This window comes from Chelon labrosus (assembly GCF_963514085.1).
Source record: "Chelon labrosus genome assembly, chromosome: 19".
Taxonomy (NCBI): Eukaryota; Metazoa; Chordata; class Actinopteri; order Mugiliformes; family Mugilidae; genus Chelon; species Chelon labrosus.
This window is the reverse complement of record NC_140352.1, coordinates 13,434,290-13,460,843: the sequence shown is the minus strand read 5'-3', so window position 1 is coordinate 13,460,843 and position 26,554 is coordinate 13,434,290. Positions and strand designations below refer to the sequence as shown.

General features: G+C 41.1%; 2 protein-coding genes across 2 annotated transcripts in view; both read left to right on the top strand.

Moving 5' to 3' along the window:
• Positions 1–2,864, top strand: part of LOC311504287 (uncharacterized protein) — a gene marked incomplete at both ends in the record, with an annotated part of 50,807 nt that extends 47,943 nt beyond the window's left edge. Inside the window, 3 exons of the mRNA XM_084567306.1 lie at positions 339–483; positions 1,736–1,879; positions 2,598–2,864. Of these exons, the coding sequence (XP_084423432.1) occupies positions 339–483; positions 1,736–1,879; positions 2,598–2,864 (556 nt within the window). The remainder of the gene's footprint in view (positions 1–338; positions 484–1,735; positions 1,880–2,597) is intronic.
• Positions 2,865–8,313: 5,449 nt separating this feature from the next.
• LOC311504765 (inhibitor of nuclear factor kappa-B kinase subunit alpha-like) lies at positions 8,314–22,535 on the top strand. The gene is made up of 22 exons (XM_084568035.1): positions 8,314–8,719; positions 9,196–9,314; positions 10,649–10,743; positions 10,904–11,021; positions 11,908–11,977; positions 12,070–12,158; positions 12,254–12,343; positions 12,439–12,563; positions 13,539–13,646; positions 13,774–13,909; positions 14,247–14,441; positions 14,673–14,775; positions 14,863–14,986; positions 15,965–16,116; positions 16,206–16,267; positions 16,450–16,559; positions 17,734–17,783; positions 17,881–17,986; positions 18,165–18,312; positions 18,757–18,890; positions 19,825–19,924; positions 20,331–22,535. Exons 2-22 carry the CDS (start codon positions 9,210–9,212, stop codon positions 20,394–20,396), a joined length of 2,286 nt encoding a protein of 761 aa, XP_084424161.1. The 5' UTR covers positions 8,314–8,719; positions 9,196–9,209; the 3' UTR covers positions 20,397–22,535.
• Positions 22,536–26,554: the final 4,019 nt, after the last annotated feature.

Below are 26,554 nucleotides of genomic sequence, written 5' to 3'. Positions count from 1 at the left end.
TGAGTCTCCTTCTTTCTTTCTTTCTCTCTCTCTTTGTCGCTCTCTTGGGATTAAAGCAAGGCTATCTGATTCAGTCTGATATTCCTCATGGGCCCCTAATGGCTCCGTTTGTGTAAAACAGGCCTTTTTCTGTCCCGCTTTAATTGGCTCCAAAATAATTTATTTGTCAACAGCAGAGCTGATTTCTCTGATAATCATCTCTCTGATGTTGGAATCCGGCCATATGCTGATGTGAGCAAACAGCAGCACAAAGGGGACCCAGTGTGTTTTTAAAGACGTGTTTGTCATGTGCTTCGTTGTGTTTATGTGTGTCTGTATGTATCATCCAATCATCCCAGGAACGCAGAGCAGATGCAGTCTTGGATCACACGGATCAACACGGTGGCAGCCATGTTCTCTGCTCCTCCTTTCCCGGCGGCCATTGGCTCGCAGAAGAAGTTCAGCCGGCCGCTGTTGCCAGGGACGATGTCCAAGCAATCAGAGGTATCGTACCTTTAACTAATTAGACAGAGACCTGATCCTGGTCTGAGACATGTCCGGTATCCTGTTAAATCCACGAGAGCAGACCAATGTAAACGTAATGAAAATATTTTCTCATTAACAGCTGTTTGTTGTGTGTGTGCCATGACTTGGGGAGGTGATACATATTTTGGAACAAGCTGTAAAGTCTCCCTCTTTAACTCATTAGAAGTACACATGTTAATGTGGTTTGCTGGTGTAGGTTGATTACGTTACCTTGATTGCCATTAAAACAAACCAACAAAAAGTAATGCTGCCGACATTTGGAAAATTGTTTTCTGGTCATTTAACTTGTTCGTTTAAGAAGAGCTTGAGTTTAACTTTAGATTCTGTGTTATTAGTATTTAACCTGGGTTCAATATAAAACATTTATTTACAAGCCAAAGCATGTAAATATGTTATTTAAAAGCAACTTAGCCGCTAAATCACAGGAAATTCAGTACAGTCACAAAAAAATAAATAATTAACTACTGAGAACCACTGAGGAAGCCATTTAAAATCTGCTTTATTTATTTACATGGAACAAAAACCACAACAACAGGAAGTCTGGCGGAGATAAACAATCTGAAGATTAAATATTTTTAAAACATATCCTCTCCCTCTCCTCCGGTCAGAGCAGTCAGTGTAATTACCTCAATAATAATGTAATTATGTTTAACAATGGGAGACATTTAAACGTAGTTTGTTTTGTTGTCCAGCAGAGGGCGGTCTTCAAATTCAGCTTGACTTACTGTGACTCCCATTGATCGGTCAGTGAACTAAACTAATGCATGAGCAGTTTGTTCTACGCTGTGGAATAACCAACAAAGATCCAAACACTCATCCTCAGGACTCTGAACAGAAGGATGTGTGAGCTTAGACATGTGACCTGCTGGTGCTTCTCCTAGAGCTGCTGTTCAAGTCTCACCACAATGCATTCTACTAGATAATATAGTTACATTAACACTAATGCCAATGAATGACCTTAAGAGGTGCCTCTAGAGCTCACCTGGTTCAACAGGAATCCCTTTAAAAAATGAAGCTACAGTCCTCCCTGCTGTGGTGCCGGTCCATTCCCTCCTGTCTCTCTCCATTTATAAACAAAGTCCAGTAAAGTTACAAAAAATAAAAATAATAAAAAGGAGCAGTTATGGAACGAGGTGTAAGTCAGTGCTCAGGCGTGATAGGATCAGCTGTCTTTATGTCTCTAATGTTAGTCTGACTTTGTGTTTTTCAGGAGGAGCAGGTCAGATCACATGAAACTCGATTCAGAGCCATCTCCACTGAGCTGGCCGAGCTTCGCTCTTATCCTCCGGACCGCAAGGTCAAAGGTCGCGAGCTGGAGGAGTACCGGCTACGAGACGAGTACCTGGACTTTGAGGTGAGCTTAATGCGACCCAGGACTCTTTGTGTGTTCGTTATAACAGAGGAATGAGGTCAAATGTGTCCCACACCACCCCCACATGTGGTCTGAGATTAGATCAGTCAAACATGTCCTCTGTGTGTCCTGGGTGTGTTCACAGACGACAGACCACACACACTAAAAAGATGCCAGTAAATAATATTAAACATTATAATAAGATAAGAACACAGTAAGTAAGTAGGATATTGCACCAAGACTGCAGATCAACTCTTTGCTTTGCCTGATGACCCACGGGTAGAAACATTTTATAAGTCTGTTTGTTTGTGCCCTCAAGCTCCTGAATCTCTGCTAGAGGGCAGGAGAGAGAACAGTTTATCTCCTGAATGGGAGCAGTCATTTATAATGTTTTTGGCTCAGCAGCGGCACCGGGAGCTGTAGATGTCCTCCAGTGAAGGCAGAGGGCAACTGATTTTTCTTTCTGTTAGAGAAATATATGACTGAGGTGTCGATATGAAATTGATTAAAATATTCAGTTGCGTTTTTCAGCAGAGACTTTGCTTCATCCACTTGATCCAGAGTTTTTTTTTCTCTGTATCACTAGAAACATGTAATAAAATCCAAATCTTTCCAGAAGATTTGTATGCTTGATGCTGTTGGATTTCCCAAACTATAGTTTAGGAAATTTTGTCTAATCCTACATGTGTTCTTTCTGTCTCTTTCTGTGTCGCCTTCACAGAAAACCCGGTATGGGACTTACGTGATGCTGCTGCGAGCAAAAATCCGAAGCGGAGAGGAGGACCTGTCTGTGTTTGAGTCTCAGCTTCTGGATGACAACGGGCTGCAGAGGGCTCACTCCAGCCCCACGCTGCAGGACAGCAGCCTGGCCAGCCAAGCCAGCAGCACCAGGGACGGAGGCAACAGCAGCAAAGCCAGCGCCTGCAGCAGCAGCAAACCTCGACAGGAAGGCCAGAGACACAGCTACCGGCAGGCCGTCAAGAAGTGAGACGGGGCGGGGGCGCCGGGAGCGGCACGGCGTTGCACTGCCAGCGGCAGGCTGTCTCCCTGCATCGGCTTTTATTTGAGATCCAGGAGGGTTTGGAGCTCTGCTTGAAGGGGGAGCAGGAGTGAGGGTCCACCCCACGCTCTCCCCCAAACATGAAGCCCTACCCGGCACCCCAACCTTCTCATCCAACAGAGGAGGAGCAGATCCTATGAGTGGCTCGAAACACCAGCGAGGATGTTGGTGCAGGAGGTGGAGGAACAGCTGGGAGGTCACAGATCTGCAAGGTGTCTTTGAGAGCGTCTGCTGGGTGCAGCAGCAGACTGTGCAGCGAGATAAAGAGGCTGCTCACGGATCAAAAGGGGCACGCAGGAACCTACATCCAGCATCCTTTCTTTTTCTCCTCTTCTGTTCTTTCAAGGCACCTCTCCTGCCACTTACTCCCTCCTTTTTTCTTGACCTTTCGCTCTGTTTCGGGACCAAACATGTTTACACTCTTTAAATTGCCATCACATTGCAGAGGACTGACGACTGCATTTCAGCTTCGGAAGCGCCGTAACAGACTTTGCAAACTTCACCAGATCTTTTACGGAGCCATTACATTCCAGCTCCTTTTTTCGCCGCCACATCACCACGATGTGTTCACATTCCACACGGGAGCGGGACATCTCAGCTTTGAGCTCCTGTATATTTTCACCGAAGGCGGCATCGGGTTGAGTCGGCGGCGTGGCTGCGGTATACGACACCCATGAAGACATGTCTCCTCCTTTCAGCCGGTTAGAGGCGTCAGTAGAAGTTCACAGTACTCCTGAGATGCAGCGACGTAACTACATCTCACAGAGAAAAAGTCTTTTATTTATTTATTTTTATTTTTTGCTCTACTTGAACATATCTTCTTTCGCTTCTGTCCCGTGACGTGCTTCTGTTCTTTCTACTACTTGGCCGAATGTTGCTTTTCTGCAGTGATCCGCATGCCTGCATCCTGCACTGCTTCTTTTAGGCCTTTTACTGATTAAAGGGCAAAAAAAACGGAGGGCAGCCATAATTGCTCTCCGTTCAAGTCATTCTCCTCATGCCGGTGCCAACACGTGTGATCTTTGTCTGTACTTATAAACCCTGTTTTAACACTCACCAGGCAGACCCTGAATGTTCTTGTTTTTCGATATTTTTACAGTATTTTACAGTCATCTGTTGATGTTGAACCTCCCGTGTACATCAAGTGCGTGATATGAAGATGTAAAAGGAAATATGTTACCCATGCTCTTTGTAGACATCCAGGATATGTTGTATATAACGCACCGCCTGCTCATATTGTAGGATATCTGACAGTATATTTACAATATATCCAGCACAAGTTTTCTCCTCGTAAGTCCCGGAAGCGCTACATGATAATCACATGTTGCTTTTTCTTTTTTCTTACATAATACAGTATGAATATTATAGCCTATCAACGATTACTGAGGGTGTTTTTAACAGGCTGGTTGTGCAAAAAAAAGCAAATTCATGTGAGGATTTGTTCCGCAGACAGCGCATGGTTTGTTAACGGCATGATTTCGACTGGATCAGGGCTGATGCTGTTGTTGCATGAACGAAGGTGAGGAATGTAAAAAAGAAAAAAGAAAAAAAAAAAACATAAATAAATGAGGGTTAGGTTTGGTAGCCATAAACACCTCATAGCATTATCGACACATTGCCATTTTACTACTCAGGCTTTAAAAAGGAGCTCCTTAACCAGATGCAGTTGCCGGTGTTCGACCAGCAGGGGGAGCTGCCAACATTTCAGCCATATTCACACCTGCAGAGAATATGCACACCTGAGGAAAGGGGGCGGGGTCTGCGTGGCTAAGGGAGACAGGACGTGTTTGGAGTCTGTGTCAAGTGTTGGATTTCGCTGTAAATCTTGAAAAACAGGCCAACAGCAGCTGTTTTTCAAATACTGTTTGACGACATATTTGTTAAACCACAGCCCTTACCTGCAGCTTAATCACCTGTATTTTAATTATTAAGTCATTTTAAGGAAAAAAAAAACATGAAACCAGTCCAGACTTGTTGATTATGATGAATTACATCTTGCGTTTCTTTGTCTTTGTGACACTACAACTATCTCTCTTCAGGTTCTGGTGAGTTTGTCAGACAAAACAAGCTGTTCTTCGCATACTATCTGATGTTTTTATTCAACCTCAGCCGTAACATGGAGTTTATTTTTATTCGGTCCCATCTGCAAGTTAGTCAAGCTTATTGTTGCCATAACCGACGTCCTGTAGCTTTTAACAGACGTTTAACTGGACTTTACAGTCGTGTAATTATTAACAGAGTGTGAGTCTGTCTTTATAACGTGGCCAAACCGTCAAAAAGTACCTAGATGAGTCTCTCAGTTAGTTTCCTGTCTCAGTGTAGAATTGAAACTATTATCCAAAAGCAAATATATTGGTATGACAGTATACTGATTATCAAGTCATTTTAAGGCAAAAACATCAAATATTTCCAGTCCAGGCTTCTTAATTATGATGATTTACATCTTTTTTTTTGTCTTGTGTGCCACTAAAACTGACCTTCAGGAGCTCAGCCTTGACCTGCAGCTTATTTTCATCTCACCTTTAGGTTTTCTTATCTTCATGTCCCATCTGTCTTTTCTGTCACTCACTCCGGTGTTCGCTGTTGCCATAGCTGGCGTGTATTTATTAGTAGAGTTATATTTTCTCTTTATAATGTGGCCATACTGTCAAAAAAGAGCCAGACTCACATTAATATTCCCATACATATACTGTAAGTCAGATGCCAGTATTAAAGAAATATAAAAACACTTCTCAGAATTCATCTTGGACATATCACTTCTTTTTTTTTATTTTTTCAGGCTTTTTGTTAAAGTATATTTTAATCATTTTAGTCAAAATGTTTTGTAACAAGCAGCTACTTTCATCACAGGAATTTTCCTGAGCGCGTGCAAAAATGCTCAGACATTGTCATGCACGACAGTAATCTGTTTAGTTTGCAAAGATATTTTAAAAAAGTGCACACACACATATCGATATCCTGCAGAAAAAAATTGATCCATAGTTTTTGTGCACCCACACAAAAACAAGTGGTGCAAAATTGCTAAACTTGTTAATTAAATGACAAAAAGCCTGGACTAGGAACAAAACCATGTACCTAAACTGCATCTAAATCAGTTTTATTTTAACTATTTGTTTAAGAAAAACTGTGTTGACTCACATGAGAATTTAATAAACAAGTTATGATTCATTAATGTATAGCTATTAAATGTAAAACCTCCCATTTAAAGCTTTAAATTAGTCTCTATCAGTCCATATTTTCTCATCTTTACCATCATGACAGCAGATACCGCATGGCTATTTGACCTTTTCTGGACATCTGACAGGCTAAATCAAACAATATTCAGAATAAGTGATCACAAAACAAAGATGTCAAGAGTTGCACTGAAATATGATCCAAAAGATGACTAAATCCAACCAGCTAACAAGACTTCGATCTCTAAATCCCACATAATGCCAGCTTGACAAATGCCCTCCTCCCTCCACATGCATCAGAGAGCAGCTGCTGGATCTCCATGGCGCTGGTCAGCATGAAAATGTCTGGTTCCCATGGCGACGGCTCTGTGATGCTCAAGCGAAAGTCACCACTCGTTCGCACTCGTAAGATACCTCTCTGTTAAAGCAGCAGCCCACGCCTGCCTCCATCTCAGCCTCATTTTTGAATGTAAATAAAGCATGACGATATTAAGGCCTGCTTTCATTTATATTATGGTTAGAGTATTAAAACGAAGGGTTAATATATAAGGTAGGTCAACATGTTTTTTTTTTTCCTCCTTGTCCTTGAGCTCATGGCCATTATTCTTTTCTTTTTTATTTAAATCAGTGTGAATAAAGGAAATATTTAAAAGCTGTTGTTTGCTGTTTTAGAGAACCGAGCCAGCTCATACAAATCTTTTTACACGTAGAGGTCTGATCTGATCCATCTCAGTGTTTTTTAGACTGGTGCAGGTGAAGGCAATGTTCATTTTATGCTATAACATACAAGTGAGCTACGTGTGTCACTGCCTTGTTAAAACTCACCAAGGAAATGTTGTTCGTGAGCCTCTCATTTTGGGGGACATTGAAGATAAATAAAAGTGTTTTGAAAGGTTTGCTGCGTCCGACTCTCACTGTGTGGAACTACTCAGTATTTTATGTTATTTTAATGTTGTGATGCTTAAAAAATACTCTACCAAATCAGTGAAATGAACTAAAATATATTTTAATACAGAGTTAAAATTTGATTTTGAATTTGCATGTTCAGATTTTCTAACATGTTAATTAGATGCCGTGAACATGTGCGTATAGAGGCCCCTGGGGCAGCTTTCTGCTTATTGACCTAATTCTGGAGATCCATTCTTGTCGTGTGCACAAGATAAAAATATACACCACTGTTCACCAGCTAGATCTGACCAAGTGATGTAATCCATTTTAGTTTTTTCACATGTGCAAGAACAAGACCAGATATAGACCATCAGGCAGCTATCATGACACAAAGCCCAGCCAAGTTTCAGCTCTGGCACCAGATGTAAACGTAAACTAAACACAACCACAAGTCAGCTCCTCATTGCAAATGCCTTAAAGGTTTAATAAATAAATAAATAATCAGTATTTTGGAAGGTTTAGTTAACTGGTAAAAGGGGTTGTGACCAGCTAGCCTGGCTCCATTTTTCAGTCATTAGCTTTTCTCTCTATGATTACATATTTATATTATGCATTTTTGTGTGGTACATTTGGTAAGGATATTAAGATTAATGTCATTATTTAGTGAGTTGTTAGAGACAGTGTAACCATGTAAATAAACAATTTACTCTTACTACTCTTCAAAATAGTTGGCTTTTTGCTAGTTAGCGTTTATACAACTAGCTAGTTAGCTTTGGGACAGATTGTAGTATTTAACACATGTACACACAGTAGGCTATATACATGTGTTATATGCTGTACTTTAAGAACAGTCTGACATTTTTGGTATAAAAGAGCGAGTTACTCTTAACATATAAGAGCATAAAAACTTTTTTTTAGGTATAATAAAAAGGAAAATTGCTAGCCTGGCTGTATTTACCACAGTTATGTTTTTGTTTTGTTTTTCTCAATTGTGTTAATTATTCTTCAGCTCTCTCAAGGAGATAGTCTAATACATTATTCAGATACATTACTTCAAATATGTAATTTATAAGAAGCTTGCTTACATAAAATTAAATTAAATCCACAAAAAAAGCTAGTTAGCCTTTGACTAGTTAGCTTTTTAGACAGTATGGGGTATATACACATATATTCACAATATATATATAGGTTATTTGCGTGTTTTATAGCACATATATAACTTCAGTCGTATGTAAGTGGTATTACAGATTTAGTTCCTGAGATGTATCAGTAGAAAACTAGAATTTTATTGTTATTAAACAGGGAACTTAAGCTGTAACTAGCTAGCTGGGGTGCATTCACCACAGTTCAGTTCTCTTAAAATTTCTTGATATAAAATAAAGTTTACATTGTTTTTCCTTTAAAGTACAGATACATACATACATATGTATATGCTGTGATTTTTTTTTTTAATGGTAAATTTAAGTATCTTTGTTGTGGTATTTAGCCTAAATTCGTCGCTTGGTGGTTGTTAAACACGGTGTTTTTGAACGCAGCAGGTGTTGCTGCTGTTGAACGCAGCCCCGTTTCATTTTCAAGAACCACAGCCGGGCTTTCTGGTGACGTATGTATGGGAAAGTACATCCACGGTGTCGCGGTGCTGCATTGACCCGAAAACAACAAGACACTCGGATTACACGCCTCTACCGAAAACGGCTCATGACACTTTTATAGAAACGCGATGTAAGTCTCGGGACGCGCCATACCGGCAGCCCTTCTCAGCAACATTTACCGATAGGCCGCTTGAAACTGGCGTCGAAGCCTTCATTTCCTAATGCTTGAAAGCTAGTGAACGGCCCAGTCTATTTCCCAGTATGTATTGGGTTGGTTAAACTGTGTCTTAATGTAATTTTAAACTGTTACATGTGTTTTTCGTGCGCGTTGTGTTACGTTAAACGTGTCGTGTGTGTGAGTGGACTCGCCACTAGTGCTAGAAATGTCATTTTATGCTAAAATCCTGTGTAATCTGACATTAGCCTGGCAGCCGTTCCAGGATTTAGCCATAGCCCTGTGTTTGCATTATTTAGCTAGGTAGAAATTCGGGCACAAGAATCACCTTGTAACCTGAAACATTTATCTGCAGTTATTTCCTGTGTTGCGGCTCCGTTGCTGTCATTTAACTGTATTTTTTTTTTTTTTTTTTTTACATTTTGGTCCAGCTTGCTGTACAACAATGGAGAAACCTCCCTTCAGGCAGAACCAGAACTGCGGGGACTGGGAGCTGAAAGAGAGGCTGGGCATGGGCGGCTTTGCTCATGTTTACCTCTACCAACATCAAGTGAGTGTGAAGCCGGGAAACCCTGACACTGCTGACATGTTATCAGAAACTTTCATTTAGGGGGGAAGGAAAGAAAGGGAAGCCCTGCAAACCTAGCATAACAGCTTATAATATCATAACACTGCTTGGATGTAAGCAGTCAGAGCCTCTGTTTGTTGTGAGGATTTTAGTTGTAAGTCAATTTAAATGATCAAAGAGATGCAGACAGTAACATAAAGTAACCACAACGAGACACAAATACGACAGAACTGACTACCAAGAGACTTAAAAATGGCATGAGTAGATTCAAAACTACTGACAAACAGTTATCACAAAACAATTATACCGACTAAAAGAAGGCACAAAACAAATGCATAGATGCAAAACCACCACGAGAAAGGAAATGGAACAATAACAGTTGGATGGAAAACAACTTCAAAACGAACACAAAATAACCACAATGAGACACAAAACGATTAGGAGAAGATTCAAACCACCACAAAAAGGCACTCAACAATGAGATAGAGATGCAGGCCGACTTGAAAAAGAGACATAACTTTAATACAAACACATGCAAAAAAAAAAAAGTGGAACAGACCTGTGCAAGACTAGAAATAACAAAGCTGAATTCAAAACAACTGCAAAATAACCACACTGAGAAACAAAACTGACAAACAAGTGGCGTATAATCAACACAAACTGATGCCGAACATTTGAAAGAGAAACAGGCTAGCGAAGATCGACACAATTAGATGGCAAACAACTGCAAAAATAACCAGCATGTTGCAACAGAACTGACGTGAAATGAACACAAATAGGTTCAAAACTAAGCTCTAAAGAGCCACAAGGTGATTAGAAAATGATGCAAACCACCCACAAAAAGACAGAAGATGACCAGGCCAACTAAAAAGAAACATAAAAGTAACACAAACTGATCCAAAGCGACCACTAAGAGGCTCAGAAAGAGAAAAAGAGGCACAAATGCATTCAAAACAACCGCTAAGAGCCGCAAAAAGCTTTAGAAAAAGAGGTAAACCGACCACAAAAAGATACAGAAGGACTAGATAGAGATGCAGACCGATTTAAAAGAGACATAAATGAGCATAAATAGGTACAAAAATCACCAGAAAGGGAAACAAACCTACAACTACAGAGAAACACAAAATAACCACAAACACGTGCAAATATGTTCAAAACGACTAAAATAAGCCTCAAAGCAACTAGGCTACAACGACTGCAGATACAGGCTGACTTTATTTAAATTCTGACAAATAGTACACACACTGCTATCGTCTGGGTGTGCTTGTGTGTATTTGTGTAACAGTCAGATCTGTTCTTTTATGTTTTTTTTGTAGGTAACAAATGAGAAGCTAGCTGTGAAAATGTGCCGCCTGGAGCTCACACCCAGAAACAAAGACAGATGGAGCAGAGAAATCCAGATTATGAAAAAGTTTGTATTATTTTTAACCTTTTTCATGTGATATCACAATCGCAACATTTCTGCGCATTGCTATTTGGTGTCGCAGTGTTTGTGAAGTTGTAGCAGTGGGTGGCTACGCAAAGTCTGTGCTGGTATTATATTAAAATGTAATTTGTTCTCTGTCACTCAGGTTAAATCATATCAATGTCGTGACAGCCCAGGACGTCCCAGAGGAAATGACGCATATAGCCTTAAATGATCTTCCACTGCTGGCCATGGAGTACTGCTCCAGAGGAGACCTGAGAAAGGTGAGGGACTTGTGGACTGAAGTGACTGGGGGGAAAAAAAAAAAGTATAGAGGCAGAGTAGTGACTTTCTTGACAACTATAATTTGTATCCATCACAATTTTGGTTTCTAACCAAGCCTGTATGTTAGTGTTGGCACACCAAAGCCAAATGTCGTACTGAGATGATAAAATGCAGGAGGAAGGAAAGAAAACCTTTGAACCACAGATATGTCGCTGCTTGTTTAAATCACAGGATGAGCAAAGTGTTTGATGAGAAACAGGAAGTAGATTTGGCTGACTGGATTAAAGTGAACTGTTAAATTCAGTGCAGCTCTCTAAGGCCCCGTTCAGACCTTGCTTTAACATCTGTCCTGGGCAATCTGAACGCAAGGGATCTGATCTCAGAACACGCTTGGAGGTGGTCTAGGATGCGCTTGACCTCATTCCTTTGTTAGTGTGAACACACAGTGAGTCCTGGGTCGCATTATAGATCGCCGTAGCTAGCCATAGCTGACGTGCACCTCCGCAGAAATGTAACTAGACGCGGACCGTGCTGTGATTGGTCCCCTTGGTAGCAGCGTATTTCTGGCTGTTTCTCCATCTTGGAAATTTAATGAGTCATTTAATATGAGTCCACTGTGTGTGATTCTGTCATGATTACGGAAGCTTCCAGGGTTCAGTTATAATCTGAGCTTTGTCTCTAAAATAACTAACGTCAGCGCAGAGATTAATAAATGAATAAATAAATAAAAGCTGAATGTGTGAGCTTTCAGTAACAGAGAGTTAGACTTTCTGAAATGATTATTCATTTGAGTGGCTGTAATTTTGTCTATCAGTATTAAGTTGTCTCCATTCGGCCGCTTGTTATGAAAACACTTTAATAGAATTGCATTTTTCTGTGCTACAGATGCTGAGCAAACCTGAAAACTGCTGTGGTCTGAAAGAGAGCGAAGTGCTTTCATTACTCAACGATGTTGGTACGTGCAGTGTTTTTTTTTTTCCCTATGTTTTTCTAATAAACATGTGGCTTTTAGAGCTTTATCACTTAAATCGCGTATTTCTTCTGCAGGATCTGGTATCCAGTATCTGCATGAAAACAAGATCATACACAGAGACCTTAAACCTGAAAACATAGTGCTGCAGGACATCAACGGGAAGGTGCGCTGCTCTGTTGTGGTTCTTTTTTGTGGCTCTTTATCTGTGTTGCTGCACATCCTGAATGAACTGCTATACATCTACTTACTGTTCTACAGCTGGTTCACAAAATCATTGACCTGGGCTACGCTAAAGACCTGGACCAGGGCAGTCTGTGTACCTCCTTTGTTGGCACGCTACAGTATCTGGTAAATACTTAAGCAGACAAATTTGTGTTTGGATGATTTGACGTCTTAATTTCTCAAATGATGCAAATGTGAACTGCAAACGTTCTTCTCTGCAGGCGCCTGAGCTGTTTGAGAATAAGCCATACACTGTTACCGTGGACTACTGGAGCTTCGGCACGATGATATTTGAGTGCAGCTGTGGTTTCCGTCCATTCCTTCACAACCTACAGCCTGTGCAGTGGTAGGTTCACATGACAAGCAAACTTTGAGCGTGTTGGATAATGGCATATATAAATGTAGAGACAAACCAAAACCACATCAAAGAACTACTATCAATGAAGTCTGACTTGAACGTCACCTGACGTGGCTTCTGTCTGGGCCAAAGTGTCGCACTTGAACACACCACAGAGACTAGAGCCAACGCTGAGCAGGCACGCGCACTCACTGGCCAGTTTATTAGGTACGCTAGTGAAAACAAAATATAACAGTCCTGCACTAAACCTTGAATTCAGTGTGAGTTTAAAATAATTGAGAGATCGATTTTTATTCCGATTGACACAGTCCTCATTCAATTAAACTCCATTTAGTGGGAGATGGTTCACTTTGAAACAATTTTGCTTGGTTATTAAAGAGATTTTCACAAAACTAAGGTTTTCATTAGTGTTGTATTGTCATAGTATTTCACACATTTTGCACACATCTTTGCTTTTGTCCAGCTCCTCTCCATCCAGTCAGCTTTCAGACTGTCATGCTACTCTCAGAGCTTCTGTCAGTTTTGGATCTACCTCACAGGTCAACTCGCTACGGTCTCGCAAGTCTACAAGACTAGTTGAACGTGGCCCTCTCTAACAAGAGGATGCAGGAAATGCCGTGAGGATTTTATAAATAAACATTGGCTCTTTCAGAAATAGATTTCTTAAAGCCCAACCCTATTCATAGCGCTGTTGAACAATCCATCGTAACAGGACCACAAACGACATCCTCCAAATTGATCATCTGGTTGAATGACCATCATTTTGATGTGGTTTCAGCATAAACTGACATTCAAAAGTGCTCCTTATGGACTAGCAAGCGGTCCTCCGTGTAAAGGTAGCAACTTCAGATGACTATAGATTATTTGTACGGGAGTCGCTGTGGGAACAACTAAAAACTTCCAGGACCTCTAGTTTAGTTTTAAGATTTGTTGGTGATGCTTTGTGATCCACTGTCTCCACAGGGCCAGCAAAGTGAGGAATAAAGGTCCAAAAGACATCATGGCTGTAGAGGAACTCAACGGAGAAGTCAGGTTCTCCACACATCTACCCTACCCCAACAATCTTAGCAGGTCAGCACCCTGCAAACAACCAAAATCACTAAATGTTTGTCTGTGAGGGCAAATTATGCTCTGCATGTGGACTGTGTCTGGTGCTAGCTTCTCTCCTTTAAAGCACCTTTTAATTGTTGTGGTGTAGGACTCTGTTGGAGCCGATGGAGGCGCTGCTGCAGCTGATGTTAAAGTGGGATCCGGTGCAGAGAGGAGGCAAAGTGAGCGGCGACAACAAGAAACCCCTGTGCTTTGAAGTGCTCGAGCAGATTCTGAGTATGAAGGTGAGACAGTGGAAGAGCTGTTCGTCTTAAAGTTATGCTCTCATCTGTGCTTTTCACAGAGATGTGGTGATTGACTGAATTTTTTCCACATCGGTTTCAGGACAGTGTTTTTCTACAAGGAAATGTAGATTTAATAAAAGGGGCCAAAGTTCCTTAAAGAGGAAAAGTTATATTAACAAGAACTGATTGGCCTAGATCTTTTTGAAACCATTTAATTAAATGTATAGCGTTCCTTTTAGGGCTGGGTTACTCTAAACACAGACAACCTTTTATGCACTGAATGCTGCAGTAAACGATGGTTTACTAAATCATCCATGTTTGTCTCCTCACTCTTCAGGTCGTCCACATCCTGAACATGACCACCGCTCAGGTCCACTCCTTCCAGCTGACTCCAGACGAGAGTCTCCACAGCCTGCAGAAGCGCATCGAGGCCGAGACCAAGATCGAAGTGGTGAACCAGGAGCTGCTGCAGGAGACGGGGGTGTCGCTGGACCCCAGGAAGCCTGCTGCACAGTGTGTCCTGGATGGAGTGGTGCGTTGACTCGAGTGGAGCCTTGATTTCATTGGCAATGGTGTCTCATCTCTTTCTATATTCTGAGAGTTCTCTGTTTATCTCATCTAACAAAAGCATAAATTACCTTTTTAAAACTCATTGGAATGTTTATAACTCCAGGTCAAGTCTCAATATAAGTTGGAAAACATTAAAATGAGGCAGAAGAAGTGTTAAGACTGAATCACCCAGGCTCTCTTTTCTCACATGTAGAGAGGGTGGGATAGCTACATCGTCTACCTGTTTGACAAGAGCATCACCACGTACTCTGGCCCCTTCAGTGCCAGACGGCTGCCGGAGAAAGTCAACACTATTGGTGAGTTTATTTAAAGCTACTCCAGCTCGTAGTGCAAGCTTTGCCTCCTCCGCTGAAGGCTGAAACTCTCACGGTCACCTTTCGCAGTGCAAGAGGCCAAGACGCAGCTGCCTCTGGTGGTGTTGAAGAAGGTCTGGGGTGAAGCTGTGAGCTACATCTGTGGCCTGAAAGAGGACTACAGCCGACTCTTCCAAGGGCAGAGAGCCGCCATGTGAGTCGTGTGAAATATGTCTGCAGTGTGTAATTATTTAACCACAAATCTACTTTTTAATAACTTAAATTATTAAAACTCTGAGAGTGATAGAAAGCTCAAAGTAGGGCTTTGAGCTTTCTATCACAAAGTAGGTCATGCTGTGATATGTTTTATATTTCATCAATGTTTACACTCTTAAATGCATCGGAGCTTTCACCAGGGCTGATTTGATGGTCTCAAATTACTTTGGAGGCATTTTCTCTTCGGGAAAACTCTGAAGCAGTATTTTAGTTTCCTCCATATGTGCTGCAGGATAAACAGCATGTTTACTGTTAGATACGCAAGTACAGAATGTGAGGTATGTGAGATATGCAAGTTCAAAGAGGTGAGATCATGTCAATGAAAAGGCTGCTTGTATCTTCAAGGAAATATTTTTCCTTCCTCCTTAAACAAGGTATTTAAAGGAAGAGGATTTTTCCCTTGGCTGCCATAAGCTTGATAAAAAAGTTGTTTTGCATGCTCGTCAGGTTAATTGTTGACACTAAAGTTGATGTGCAAGTGAGTGTGAATGACAGATGGGCTCCAGCCCCCCCGTAACCCTTCACAGGACAAGCGGTTACAGAAGAAGAATGAATGAATTAATGTATTTTTTCGGCCAAAGGATGGATCTACTAATCAGATTGACCACCGTCTACATGCAAGTTAGTGTCGGAGATGTGCAAGTTTTTTCCCCGGCTTGGAGAAAACTTTTCTGTTCTGTGTCACGAGGAGGTTCTTGTCTCAGTTTGTTGGGGAGAGTGTGGATAGTCATGTCTCTGATACAGAGTCAGCAGCTTCTTCAGCTTTGCTGGACAGAACTTGAACACCTGCAGTCGGACAGATAGGACGCACCGCTACCTGTGGACCGAACCTTGGTTCCTGCTATTCTGGTGCTTCTTTTCTTTTGCTTCTTCTTCAAAATCGTTTGTGACTCCTTCTCTCTCCTTTTCTGTCCAGGTTGAGTCTGCTGCGCTACAACACCAACCTGACCAGGTGTAAAAACAGCATGTTCGGCTTCTCTCAGCAGCTCAAAGCCAAGTTGGACTTCTTCAAGAGCAGCATCCAGTACGACCTGGAAAAATACAGCGATCAGATGCACTACGGCATATGTGAGTGTTTACTGTCAGCCGCTTTTGATTCATTAACTATATATTTTTTGTAGGTCTTTTGAATAAATATATATTTATTTTGTTTGAAGCTTCTGAAAAGATGCTAAAAGCCTGGCAGGAGAACGAGGAAAGAGCCGCTACTTTTGTACAGGTAATGCATATTTACAGTTGTCTATTTTGTGACATGTTTGAGTACACATCTTTTTCGTGGAAGCTGTTTTTTGAGCTTTTAATTTAACTGATTTCTCCTACACCACTGTTTAGTCTGAACAATTATTTGCATTTAGCGGTAGAGGTCTTGGAATATGTTGAATTCCCGGGTTTGTCCTTCAGGTGGCAGAGGTGAGCCACTTGGAGGACGAGATCATGGCTCTGCACTCGGAGATAGTGGAGCTGCAGAGGAGCCCGTACGCCCGACGCCAAGGAGACAAGATGGAGCAGCTGTGAGTGTTAAAGGGGTCTGAACTGAGGAGGCTTCACGCACTCATTCAGACGGAAATTGTCGCCAGTGGCTAAAAGGTTGATAGTAGATGCTTTGATTGCTGCAGTGTTAAAAGAAGTCAGTCACTTACACTCCAGTATTTTTGAGTTTGACAGGAAGCAAAGCAATAGTCAGGGGATCACATGCAGCAAACGGCTCCAGCTGGACTCAAACCGGGATATTTCAATTACACGGCATTGTGTGCTCTCAGCGCTTAACATCCCGTTTCTGCTCATAAATATGTTTTGACCAGATTTCCTCTACTGTGTAGTAGTTTGTTTTTAAATTCCTCTGCTGAAGGCGATTCTCTGCTTTAATTGTGTATTTCTCGATTCTGGATGTTTCACTGATGAAGGAGGCTTGGATATAATTTAACATGCACATCATTATTCACTGCAATCCCTATTTTAGATTCGTTATCTGCTTAGCCTCTTGCTGCACAGTTTCTGTTTCCCTTATTGCTGCTGGATTGTTAACGGTAAAGACAACATGACAAAGTCATTTTTTAAAAAAAAAAGACTGAAAGTTGACTTCTCCTTTTTCACAAACATACAGTATCTTTTAAAGCCATCTCGACTGCAACCTCCACTCCCTTGTCACAGTGAATGAGTACGAGAAACCCCGTCATAATCAGGAATGTTATTTAAAGTCGATAAGAACGGGTTAAAACTTGAGCTATGAATCTAAAACCAGCAGAATTTAAATCAGGGGGATTTTAATTCAGAGTTTCAGCTGTGAATGTGACTTCAACTGATTGGTCGCAAAGTTTTATTTTAATCCTGTGCATTAGGTGATGAATATACGGAGTAAATGAAATTTGTAGAAAGTAGCAAGACGATATAACTTCTACTAAGAAGACTGAGGATGAGCGTTTTGATTTTGAGAGGAGTTTATTCAGTCTGTCATCTAAAGTTTACACAAGCGTTTGTGTATTTCTGTGTTCTGCTGTAAATCCTGGGAATTCTAGTCATGTCATGCCTCCGGATTAAATGTTTAAGACTAGGATTTAAAGAGAAACGATCCTCCTCTGACTCTTCCATGAGTCAAACAAACGGATGCCAGTTTAAACAAACAAGCAGAAATCTTCTGTTTGAGAAAAGAAAATGTTTCAATTAAACAAATTCCTTCTATTGCAGAGAAGAAAAAGCGATTGAGCTCTACAAGCAGCTGAAGATGAAATGCAAAAGTAAGAAACTTTTAAGTTGTGGAGTTAGTTACACTTCATGTTACGGCAAATTAGTTCTTTTTTTTTTTTTTTAACTGAATGTGATGATTTCTCTCAGTACCTGAGTCCGATGTGAGCAGCGACAGCTCCGAGATGGTGAAGGCCATCATTCAGACGGTCCAGAACCAAGACAAGGTCCTGAAAGACCTGTACACCCACCTCAGGTAAGAGTCCAGCGCATCACGAGAGGTTCATTTTAACGGGAATAATCAGGCCTCTGAGTTCAGTGAAAGTTCAAATATGTACGTGTTTGTCTGACGTGAAATCACTGCTTGTATGTATTTGAACTAAAATGCCACAGGACTTACGCTGTATGTCTCTGGTCTGTGTTGTTTCCAACAGTAAGATCCTGATCAGCAAACAGAAGATCATTGATTTGTTTCCCCGAATTGAGAAAACCCTGGAGAGTATAAAGGATGCAGACAACATAGTGATGCAGATGCAGATAAAGAGACAGAGGGAGTTCTGGCATTTACTCAAGATTGCATGTGTAAGTCATTCTGCACTCCTGATTATCTTAGTCCAATCATTTTTGTACATGTTGCTGTTTTCTTCTTTCTCTAAAAATGTAGTTTGTGTGTCATAATCTGCTTTTCTTATACCTTTTAATCTTCTTCAATAATTAATATTTAGTTGGACCAAGACCCCAAATGCATTCATATACAGGTGCCATCCATACACTAGCAATATTTTTATGTTTTGCTTGTCTTTGGAAAGTCCTCTGGAGACTGGAGAAGGAAAAATAATTAATCGATTAATTCTGTTTAAAATAGCTGCTGATTAACTTTTGTCCTTCTTGCCTGCGGCCTTTCTGTTACCTCTAAGATACCAAACTACTCCTCAGCAGGAGGGAGTGCTGCTTTTATTTTTTCCCTTTAGATGAAAGACTATTTGTTGTGGATCCATGTACCAGTAAGATCCGTCTCTCGTTCAGGCTCAGAACTCGTCACGTAACTCCATGGCAGCCAGTCCAGAGTCCAACCTGCTGCAGGTTTCTCAGTGGTCACAGTCGGCTCAGCCTGTCAGCTCCCCACATCCCCTAACCTCCCTACCTGGGCCCAACGACAGGTAATTCATTCATTTATATATATATATCAGCGTGTGTGTTCTCTAATAAGACCTCTACAAAAATATATTCAGTTTCATGTCCATGTGTGTGAAACTTCTCAATAGGGTTGTCCCGATAAAGTATCTTGGCTCACAATTCAAACCCAGTCATTTAATACTGATGTAATATCTGATCTAGACTCTTATTTATTTTTTTTTGCATGTTTTCTTTTAAAATAAACAACCTTTTCTGCCCTTGCTGTTCTCAAAGGCTCTGCTTATCTCATCTATTCTTCTAGATCACATGTGCACTGTGCAACTGTATTAAGTGCAACTGATAGTAGAGTAGCTCTGCGGTGCATTAAGAAAAAAAAAATAAACAACCTTGCCTCCAATCTATTGCTTAAAGATTAAAGATAAATATCTCCTATGAAAAGTGGAGTAAAGGTTAGCTCACTGTCAGACCGAATACTAAACATTACAGTTCTGCTCAGACTTGAGTTACAGAAAACAAATACGAACGATCAGCCTTAAATTTAGCGCTGAAGTCGATCATTTAAATACAATTTACTGGGAGCTGTGATCTAGCGGCTAAAGATCCAGATGTTTTCCCAGGGAGTTGTTCGAGACCAAAGTAGAAATAAAATGAGACTTTAATTCATCAGGTGGACTCAGACACAAGACCGAATTCATAATTACCATGTGGTAATAGCAGCTCCCGGGGTCTTTTATGTGTCAGATGTATCTCTTTAAAAGCTGTGGGATTGAATACATGTGTTTCACCCTTTTGACCTTTTGACATTGCTTTGAAACAGACAAATGTATCAGCTGCTCATGCTACAGACACGTGTAAATACCGCTTTATATGAGTCAGTAGGTCAGTGCCCTAAATATATTGTGCATATGTAAAGAGGGTCTTATGTGACTGAATGGCCTGTTTTTGGTTTTCCTGCAGTGATGCCGCCCCGCGACTGTTGCAGGAGAACCAGAAGTACCTCAGTCAGCTGACCAGCCTGATGCAAGAGGCTGCCGACGATCAGGCCAAGAGCGTCGTGGTGAGTTCACTGGCCTCCGCTGTTCAGGATTTTCAGTATATGTTGTTAGAGCACAGACATCAGTGCATCTCTAATGAGAATGGATTATCTAGAGAGTGATTAATAATGAGGGTATTTTATTTAAACCATTGAAGGCAGACTCATGTCATTGAGTTAACGTTTTCTTAATCACTCTTAAGATCTTGTTACTCCAAAAGCCACCAACACGTAATCTCAGGTGCTGCTTATATAACGTAGACGGACAACAGAGTAGAAAAGATTTATCTAAATTAAAGTTTCACGTTATTTAAAGACAGTTAAATAAGAAGCCCATTTGAGAACAGGCTTTAGAGGCTTTCTACAAAAGAACTTAATGGTTATTCATCTGGTTTTTCATCTCTTAACACCTTGGTTTTCCTCTTTCAAGGACCAAGACTGGAGCTGGACGAAATACGAAACTTTAACAACAAAATTAAAAAAGCGAAACGCGTAAAAAAAAACCCGTCCTCCATCCCCGCCTGTGCTCCCGAGTAACACTAAGGACTGTAAGCTGTTAACGCAGAGGAGTGGCACCAAACGTTGTACAGTTGTACATGGACTCTTAAAAAAACAGCAAACAAAAAACAGCTTTCCTTATCTCCTTGTCAAACTGAAGACATGATCAGCGGTGTCTGTCTACTCCCATCGTCTCACATGGTGGAAAGTTTGATGAATTAATAATCGTTTTTTTTTTATATATATGAGCAAAAAAAAAAAAAAAAAAAGTATGAAGCTGTCTCCTTTTTCCCTATGCTGCACAATATTTGTTTTAATTCATAAAAACTGAGCAAACTGTAGCACCAGATCTGAGGGTTTTAGGTGGGAGGACGTTCGACAGAAACATGGGAACTGAGTTCGTCATGCAAGGAAAACACAGGAAGCGGTCGAGCTTTGGGGGTAGGGGCGGAGGGGGTCGAGGAGGAAATTACAATCAAGCAAACGGCACTTTGATACTCCCATGTATCCTCTCTGTGAAGATGTACCAGGCTGCCACAACTGCCGCAACATATACGATAACAAACCGTTCACTCATAATCAGTCTGAGATATTCACTATTTGTTTAAATTCTCTGTAAGTATGTTTTTAAAGTGGTGTAACATATCATAGGCAGGAGTCTTTTGCCGTGGCATAGGTGACAGACGTGGCTGGCCATTATGTTTATACGATGTCTATACTGTACATGTGTCTTTTTAACTGTCGAGGAGATTTAATGGGGTTTTCGTTGTCTCATTTCTGTGCACATAACATTTCAGTGGATGGTTTTATGTTCACGACACGAGGTGAAACGATTAGTCTGTGGTCAAGTTTCCGTCTGATGATGAATGAAAGGGGAAGAAGATGTGGGTCAAGTGAGTAGCAGTGAGTCGACCGTGAGTCAGTATCCGAGTATTCGTTGATTCTTCTGAATTCTGTCACTTACAAAACTCTGAGCAAATTAGGAAATGATTATTAATGACATGGATAAAAAAAAAAGAGGCAAGTTATCATTGAACTTTGTTGCACTTTGTCGTCATTGATAAACTGACACTTTTACTGGGTTTGTGACCAAAAGAAAATGAATCGGCGAATAATCTTCTGTCTCGGTCAACTCCAAATACACACGAGTATCTTTTGTTGGCAGATCATTGCCCGGACAAAAAAAAACAATCACAGTTTAAAGGTTAATTTTTTACAACTTTCTGACATTTAAAAAAAGAGAAAAGAAGACAATCAGTCTGCAGACAAATTAAAAATGAGAATAACTGTTTGCTGCAGCCCTAATGTCAACAAAAATGACCATTTACCGACAGGTCACAGCTACTGCTACAAATGATCTAGCTGTATCAGTACAAATCTAGGAAATATGTGTTGAGGGACTAACAAGTCTCACAGGTCGTTTGAAGAAATTAAAACCAGATTTGACAGCTGTATTTATAGCTGTTACACAACGAGCTCTGATAATGTGAATTCTCTTCATAATTTAATCTGGCAACAGTTTTCTCATGATCGTTTGTTTAGAAAATATCAGTAATGGTGAAAAATCTAAACATATACGTCTGACAATGACATTAAACAGACGGAAGCGCATTCACATCTTAGCTTGAGGAAATCGCCAAAAGGATTGAACAACTGCGAGACAAAATCTGATTTAATCGGCTAATCGTTTCAGCTCTTTCTCCGAACACAAGAATCTTTCTTTGCTGCGAATTTTCCTGTACGACTAAAATGCAACATCACAAACAGACAATACAGTCGGATTTCCTCGCCGATCCACCGTGACATGGATCTGAAAGACAGAGAGACCCCGGAGAGCGAATGGTTGAATGTGCTGCAGGGACACTGTGAGGTGTCGACTGCACGGTCACGTTGTTCCTCAGAGAGAAACAAACCAGCTTAATTGTATTTATGAAGTTGAAAGTGCAATGGCGAAAAGAGTATATTATTTTGTTTATGTAACTTGATTTGTTTGGTTTTCTTTCCATTCGAGGATCGTTTCCATCTGTTGAGTTTTAAATTTGTCTCTGAATGTTTAATTTTTAGAGGTTTTTTTTGTTGTTGTTGTTGCTGTTGTTGTATAAAGATCAAATGTTTACCTGGTAATAAAATTAATGACTTTGGCACGATTCTGGTGTTGATGATTCTTCAGTTCAGTCAGAAGGTGGAGGTCAACCAGTACTGGATCTGAATGATGATATATATCAGCTGATGTTTTAGTTTTTCATGCAAATATCGTGGCTCTACGAAAGACGCCGATCAGTCTGACTTCTCTCAACGTCTATTGGCTGGATTGTCACTCACTGTATTTAAACCACTTTGATAATCCTCTATTACAGAGGTCTTCAACAGGGGGTTCACGACCCCTAGGGGTCCGCTGAGGTACTGCGGGGGAGGTTGCGAATTTTTTTTCCACACATTTAAATGTCTTTAAATACACATATACATAAGTAGGGGGTCCCCGCAACATCTCTCCATCAGTTTGGGGGTCCTTGGCCTGCAAAATGTTGAAGACCCCTGCTCTATTATCCTAAAAATTCTAGTTTTGTTTTTCTCCATGCTAAATATATGACTAAATATCATCAAAACTATTACAATTCTCATCCGTCACAGCTGAACTTTGTGATTTGTGTTAATTAGCAATGTTAGCATGCCAGCATGTTCATATAAGAAGGTGGAACTGGTAAACTCCACCTGCTTAACGCACACATTGCCACTGCAAATGTTAGCATTTAGCTAAAAGAGAAACATGGCTGTAGACTTGTTATTGGCCTTCAGAGAGTTTGATTTTTACTGTAGCTGCTTCTTGTTTGACGTGTATGTTACGGTCTCGACTTCGCTCTTTGTTAACTTTAAGAGCGACTAAAGAGATGTTGCTGCAGCCCAGCTGGGTCTCTTCTTGCATCCCTTGTTGATTTAGCCGAGTTGATCTTTGGAACCGCTGGAAGTGCTCCCAGATGTGCTGCGCATCTCTGTCAGGAACAGAGGGATAGATTTCATTTAGTTTGGCCTGAAATCTGAGTCCCTGCTGCAGATATTTGAGGTAATTGCAGCATCACGTCCTTCCACAATCATCAGTGAATTTGTTTCTGACACAGACGGTGCATGTGCAAGACGGATGTGGCTTAAAGTGCAATACAACTGATGGTCACCACATGTTGACTCATTAAATATAAAGTGAGTTGTACTTTTCCACTATTTATTATTTTGTCGTTAGCTAAATGCTACCAGTAAACCATAAGTGCTAATAATTAGTTTTCAGGCCTGTAAGTGAGCTTTGTATGTGGGTGTTCCTGGTTTGAGTGATTGGTCTTGCGTAAGATTCCCCCAATTGTTCTGTAAGATAATTTCACTGGAACTCAATTTTAGTTCCTCCTAAGGTTCATAGTTCCTGATTGAAAGTGCGGTGGAAGTGGAGCCTTAGTTAAGAATTCACCAAAGTTATTAGAACTTCAAAATTTTAAAAGATCATTGAGTCAGGACCAGTGTCGTGGGCTGAGATAAAGAAACACCACTGCTTCTGATGAGTGTGGAGTGGTTCTTTTCAAGTAAAGTAATTTCACTATTAAGTAGATTTAAGGCCTCAAAGGTGGCATGCCTGGCGTGGTTGATACGTCTGATCTGGAGTGATTGTCCTCTGGTTTTGAGTCAGATTCAATCTCAGTTCATCTTTTATATGCAGTGTGTGATCCAAAGTGACGCTGCAGTCAGATACAGCAATGTGGACGCTGTTGGGATGGTTGTGTAGTTCAGTAATTTGTCCATTTTTAAAAGCATGATGAGTAGTAAAAACACATATCTTGGAACTTCAGCTTGTTGCCAGACACAATTCTTATCATGGTGAGTTTGGGGGCGTTTCAACTGATTGGATTGTCCTCCAACCAATCGGAGCCATTTAGTTATAAACAAATTCAGCTCCACGGTGCTCAGATTACGTGCATGACCACGCCACATGAAGCCCCGCTCAAACTGTTTGATCGGCCCGGCAGATCTTTTCTGGAGCATAATAAGTCCAGCTGAGAGACGAAGGAAGAGTCGTCGAAACGCTTGTGTGACTTCATGACAAGCAAGTTCGATGCTGTCACCTCTCGTCTCGGTCGGGTGACGTTTTATAACAAAAGGTGCTTTTAGAAAAGAGTGGCTGCAGCTGGTCTTGGTATGAGAAAGGAGAAGCTGGAAACAATCGAGATAATTTGACTCAGCCATGTTGCTCGGCCTTCCATTTGAGTGACTAACAGCGAGTCACTGAGCTGTGCGGTTTATCTCGTTCACTTCTTCCTCTGTTCTCATGACCCACTTTAAGTGTTTTCTGGCTCAGCCGAGGACTCAAGTGTCTTACTGCGTTTTTTTTTTTCCAGGAGTGTTACAAGCATGGAAAGTCATTCCAGGTCTTCTGTGTTTGCCTCGAGAGTTTAAGATCATAATCTCAAATCTTTGGCACGCTTTGAGACGTTTCAGACTAATAAGGTGTCATCTGTGATATGTTGTTTTGCGGTAAATGTGAGCGAGCCGGAGCCAGGAACCATGAAACAAGAGCTTTAAATGTGCTAAAACAGGATAAAGATAAACGTTCTTGGTTGTAGCGTTTGCTGGAAAGTCTTGCGGTTTCCTTGCGGATTAGTCGGGGAATTAACAGCAGGGTGAATGTTTGAGTCAACGCCCTGAGCCTTTTGAAGTGAGACGTTGTCATCAGATATCACCTCCTGCACAAGGACCTCCTGTGAACCGCCAACCAGCTGAGACAAAGTTTGCGGTGTAGAACAAGCCGCAGTTAATGTCGACTGTGTTGTTCTATTAGCTGTTTGGCTCGTGAATCAGAGTGAATCAGACCAGCAGCTCGGGGAGGAACCAACCCCCTGCTCTGGCCTTGCATTCCTCAAAGCTCGACTCCCATGTCTGAGCGCTGCTTTACTACGGTGGCTGAAATCTGATTTTCACCCCTTTTTAGAGTTAGATTCACACATCTGACAGGATTTATGCTCCATTCAGCTTGAAGTTTGCTGCAAGTAAAATCTCACTGCTTCTGCATACGTTGGTGTTTTAAACTAGCCTGGTGAAGCCAGACTAAATATTTACAGAATTTGAGTCTGGGTTGTAAGTGCACCTCTGTGTACAATTGGATAGCTCTTCAATCAAACCGAGCCATTTAGTTGTAAACAAATTCAACTCCACAACGCTCAGATGACGTGTATGACCACTGTTAATCTTCTGTCCATCGCCACATAAAGCCAGATCTTTGCTGGAGCATAATCGGTTCCCAATGGAGAGAAAAGTGTCGGCCGCAAAAGTTTTGGAAAGTCATAGTTTCAGATTTAAGAGCAGAGCAGCAGCTTGCAGTGTTTGAGTTCTATTACGAACAAAAGTAAAAGGAATGTCCACTAGTAAATGCCCGGCATGAGTTCCTGTCCTTGTGCATGTTCACACTGACTGGGCTAAAAAGTTGCACTTTCAACTTCGCCTAGGTCAAGTGACATTATACAACAGAACGATGCGTTTGGCCTGGCAGATCTTTGCCGCAGTATAATCAGTTCCCACCAGAGTGACTCCACACCAACTTGCGCCAACTTGCAGGGTTAGGTCGTTTCTAATAATAGTTCTTTGTTTGGCCACTTTTCAAGGTGTGGTTCCTCTTGCAAAGTTGTTGGCAAACCACTGGTTGTGCAAATAACCTTTCTTAAGCTTTCTCAGCAACCATTAGGCTATTTACTCTCTTCTAGTTCTGCTTTTGGTCTCCACCAGCTCTCTCATCCATGCTCCACTGTGTTTAACAGATAGTCTCTAACTGTGGCTTTCTGTTCTTTGGTGCTGAGGACAAGACTGAAACTAATTAACTGGAGCCATAAAACCCAAAAGATCAGCTTGAAGAAGCTAAACTTCTCTGTGGATATGATTAAAATAATTCGGGCTTGTTGCTACACGCAACACATTTCACATCTAATGTAGAATTTTATTGAATCAAACGCAACTGGAAGGGGTTTTAATTTGACGTTTACATCCGCACAATGACGCTGTCACAGACTGTTTCAGGTTTGTACTATTGCTCTTTTTGTTTTAGTGTTGGGGGGCGGGGTTCAAAGTTCCTATCGTTCATAGCCACACTCAAGACATTTTACACTATATGTGAGTGTACAGGAACCT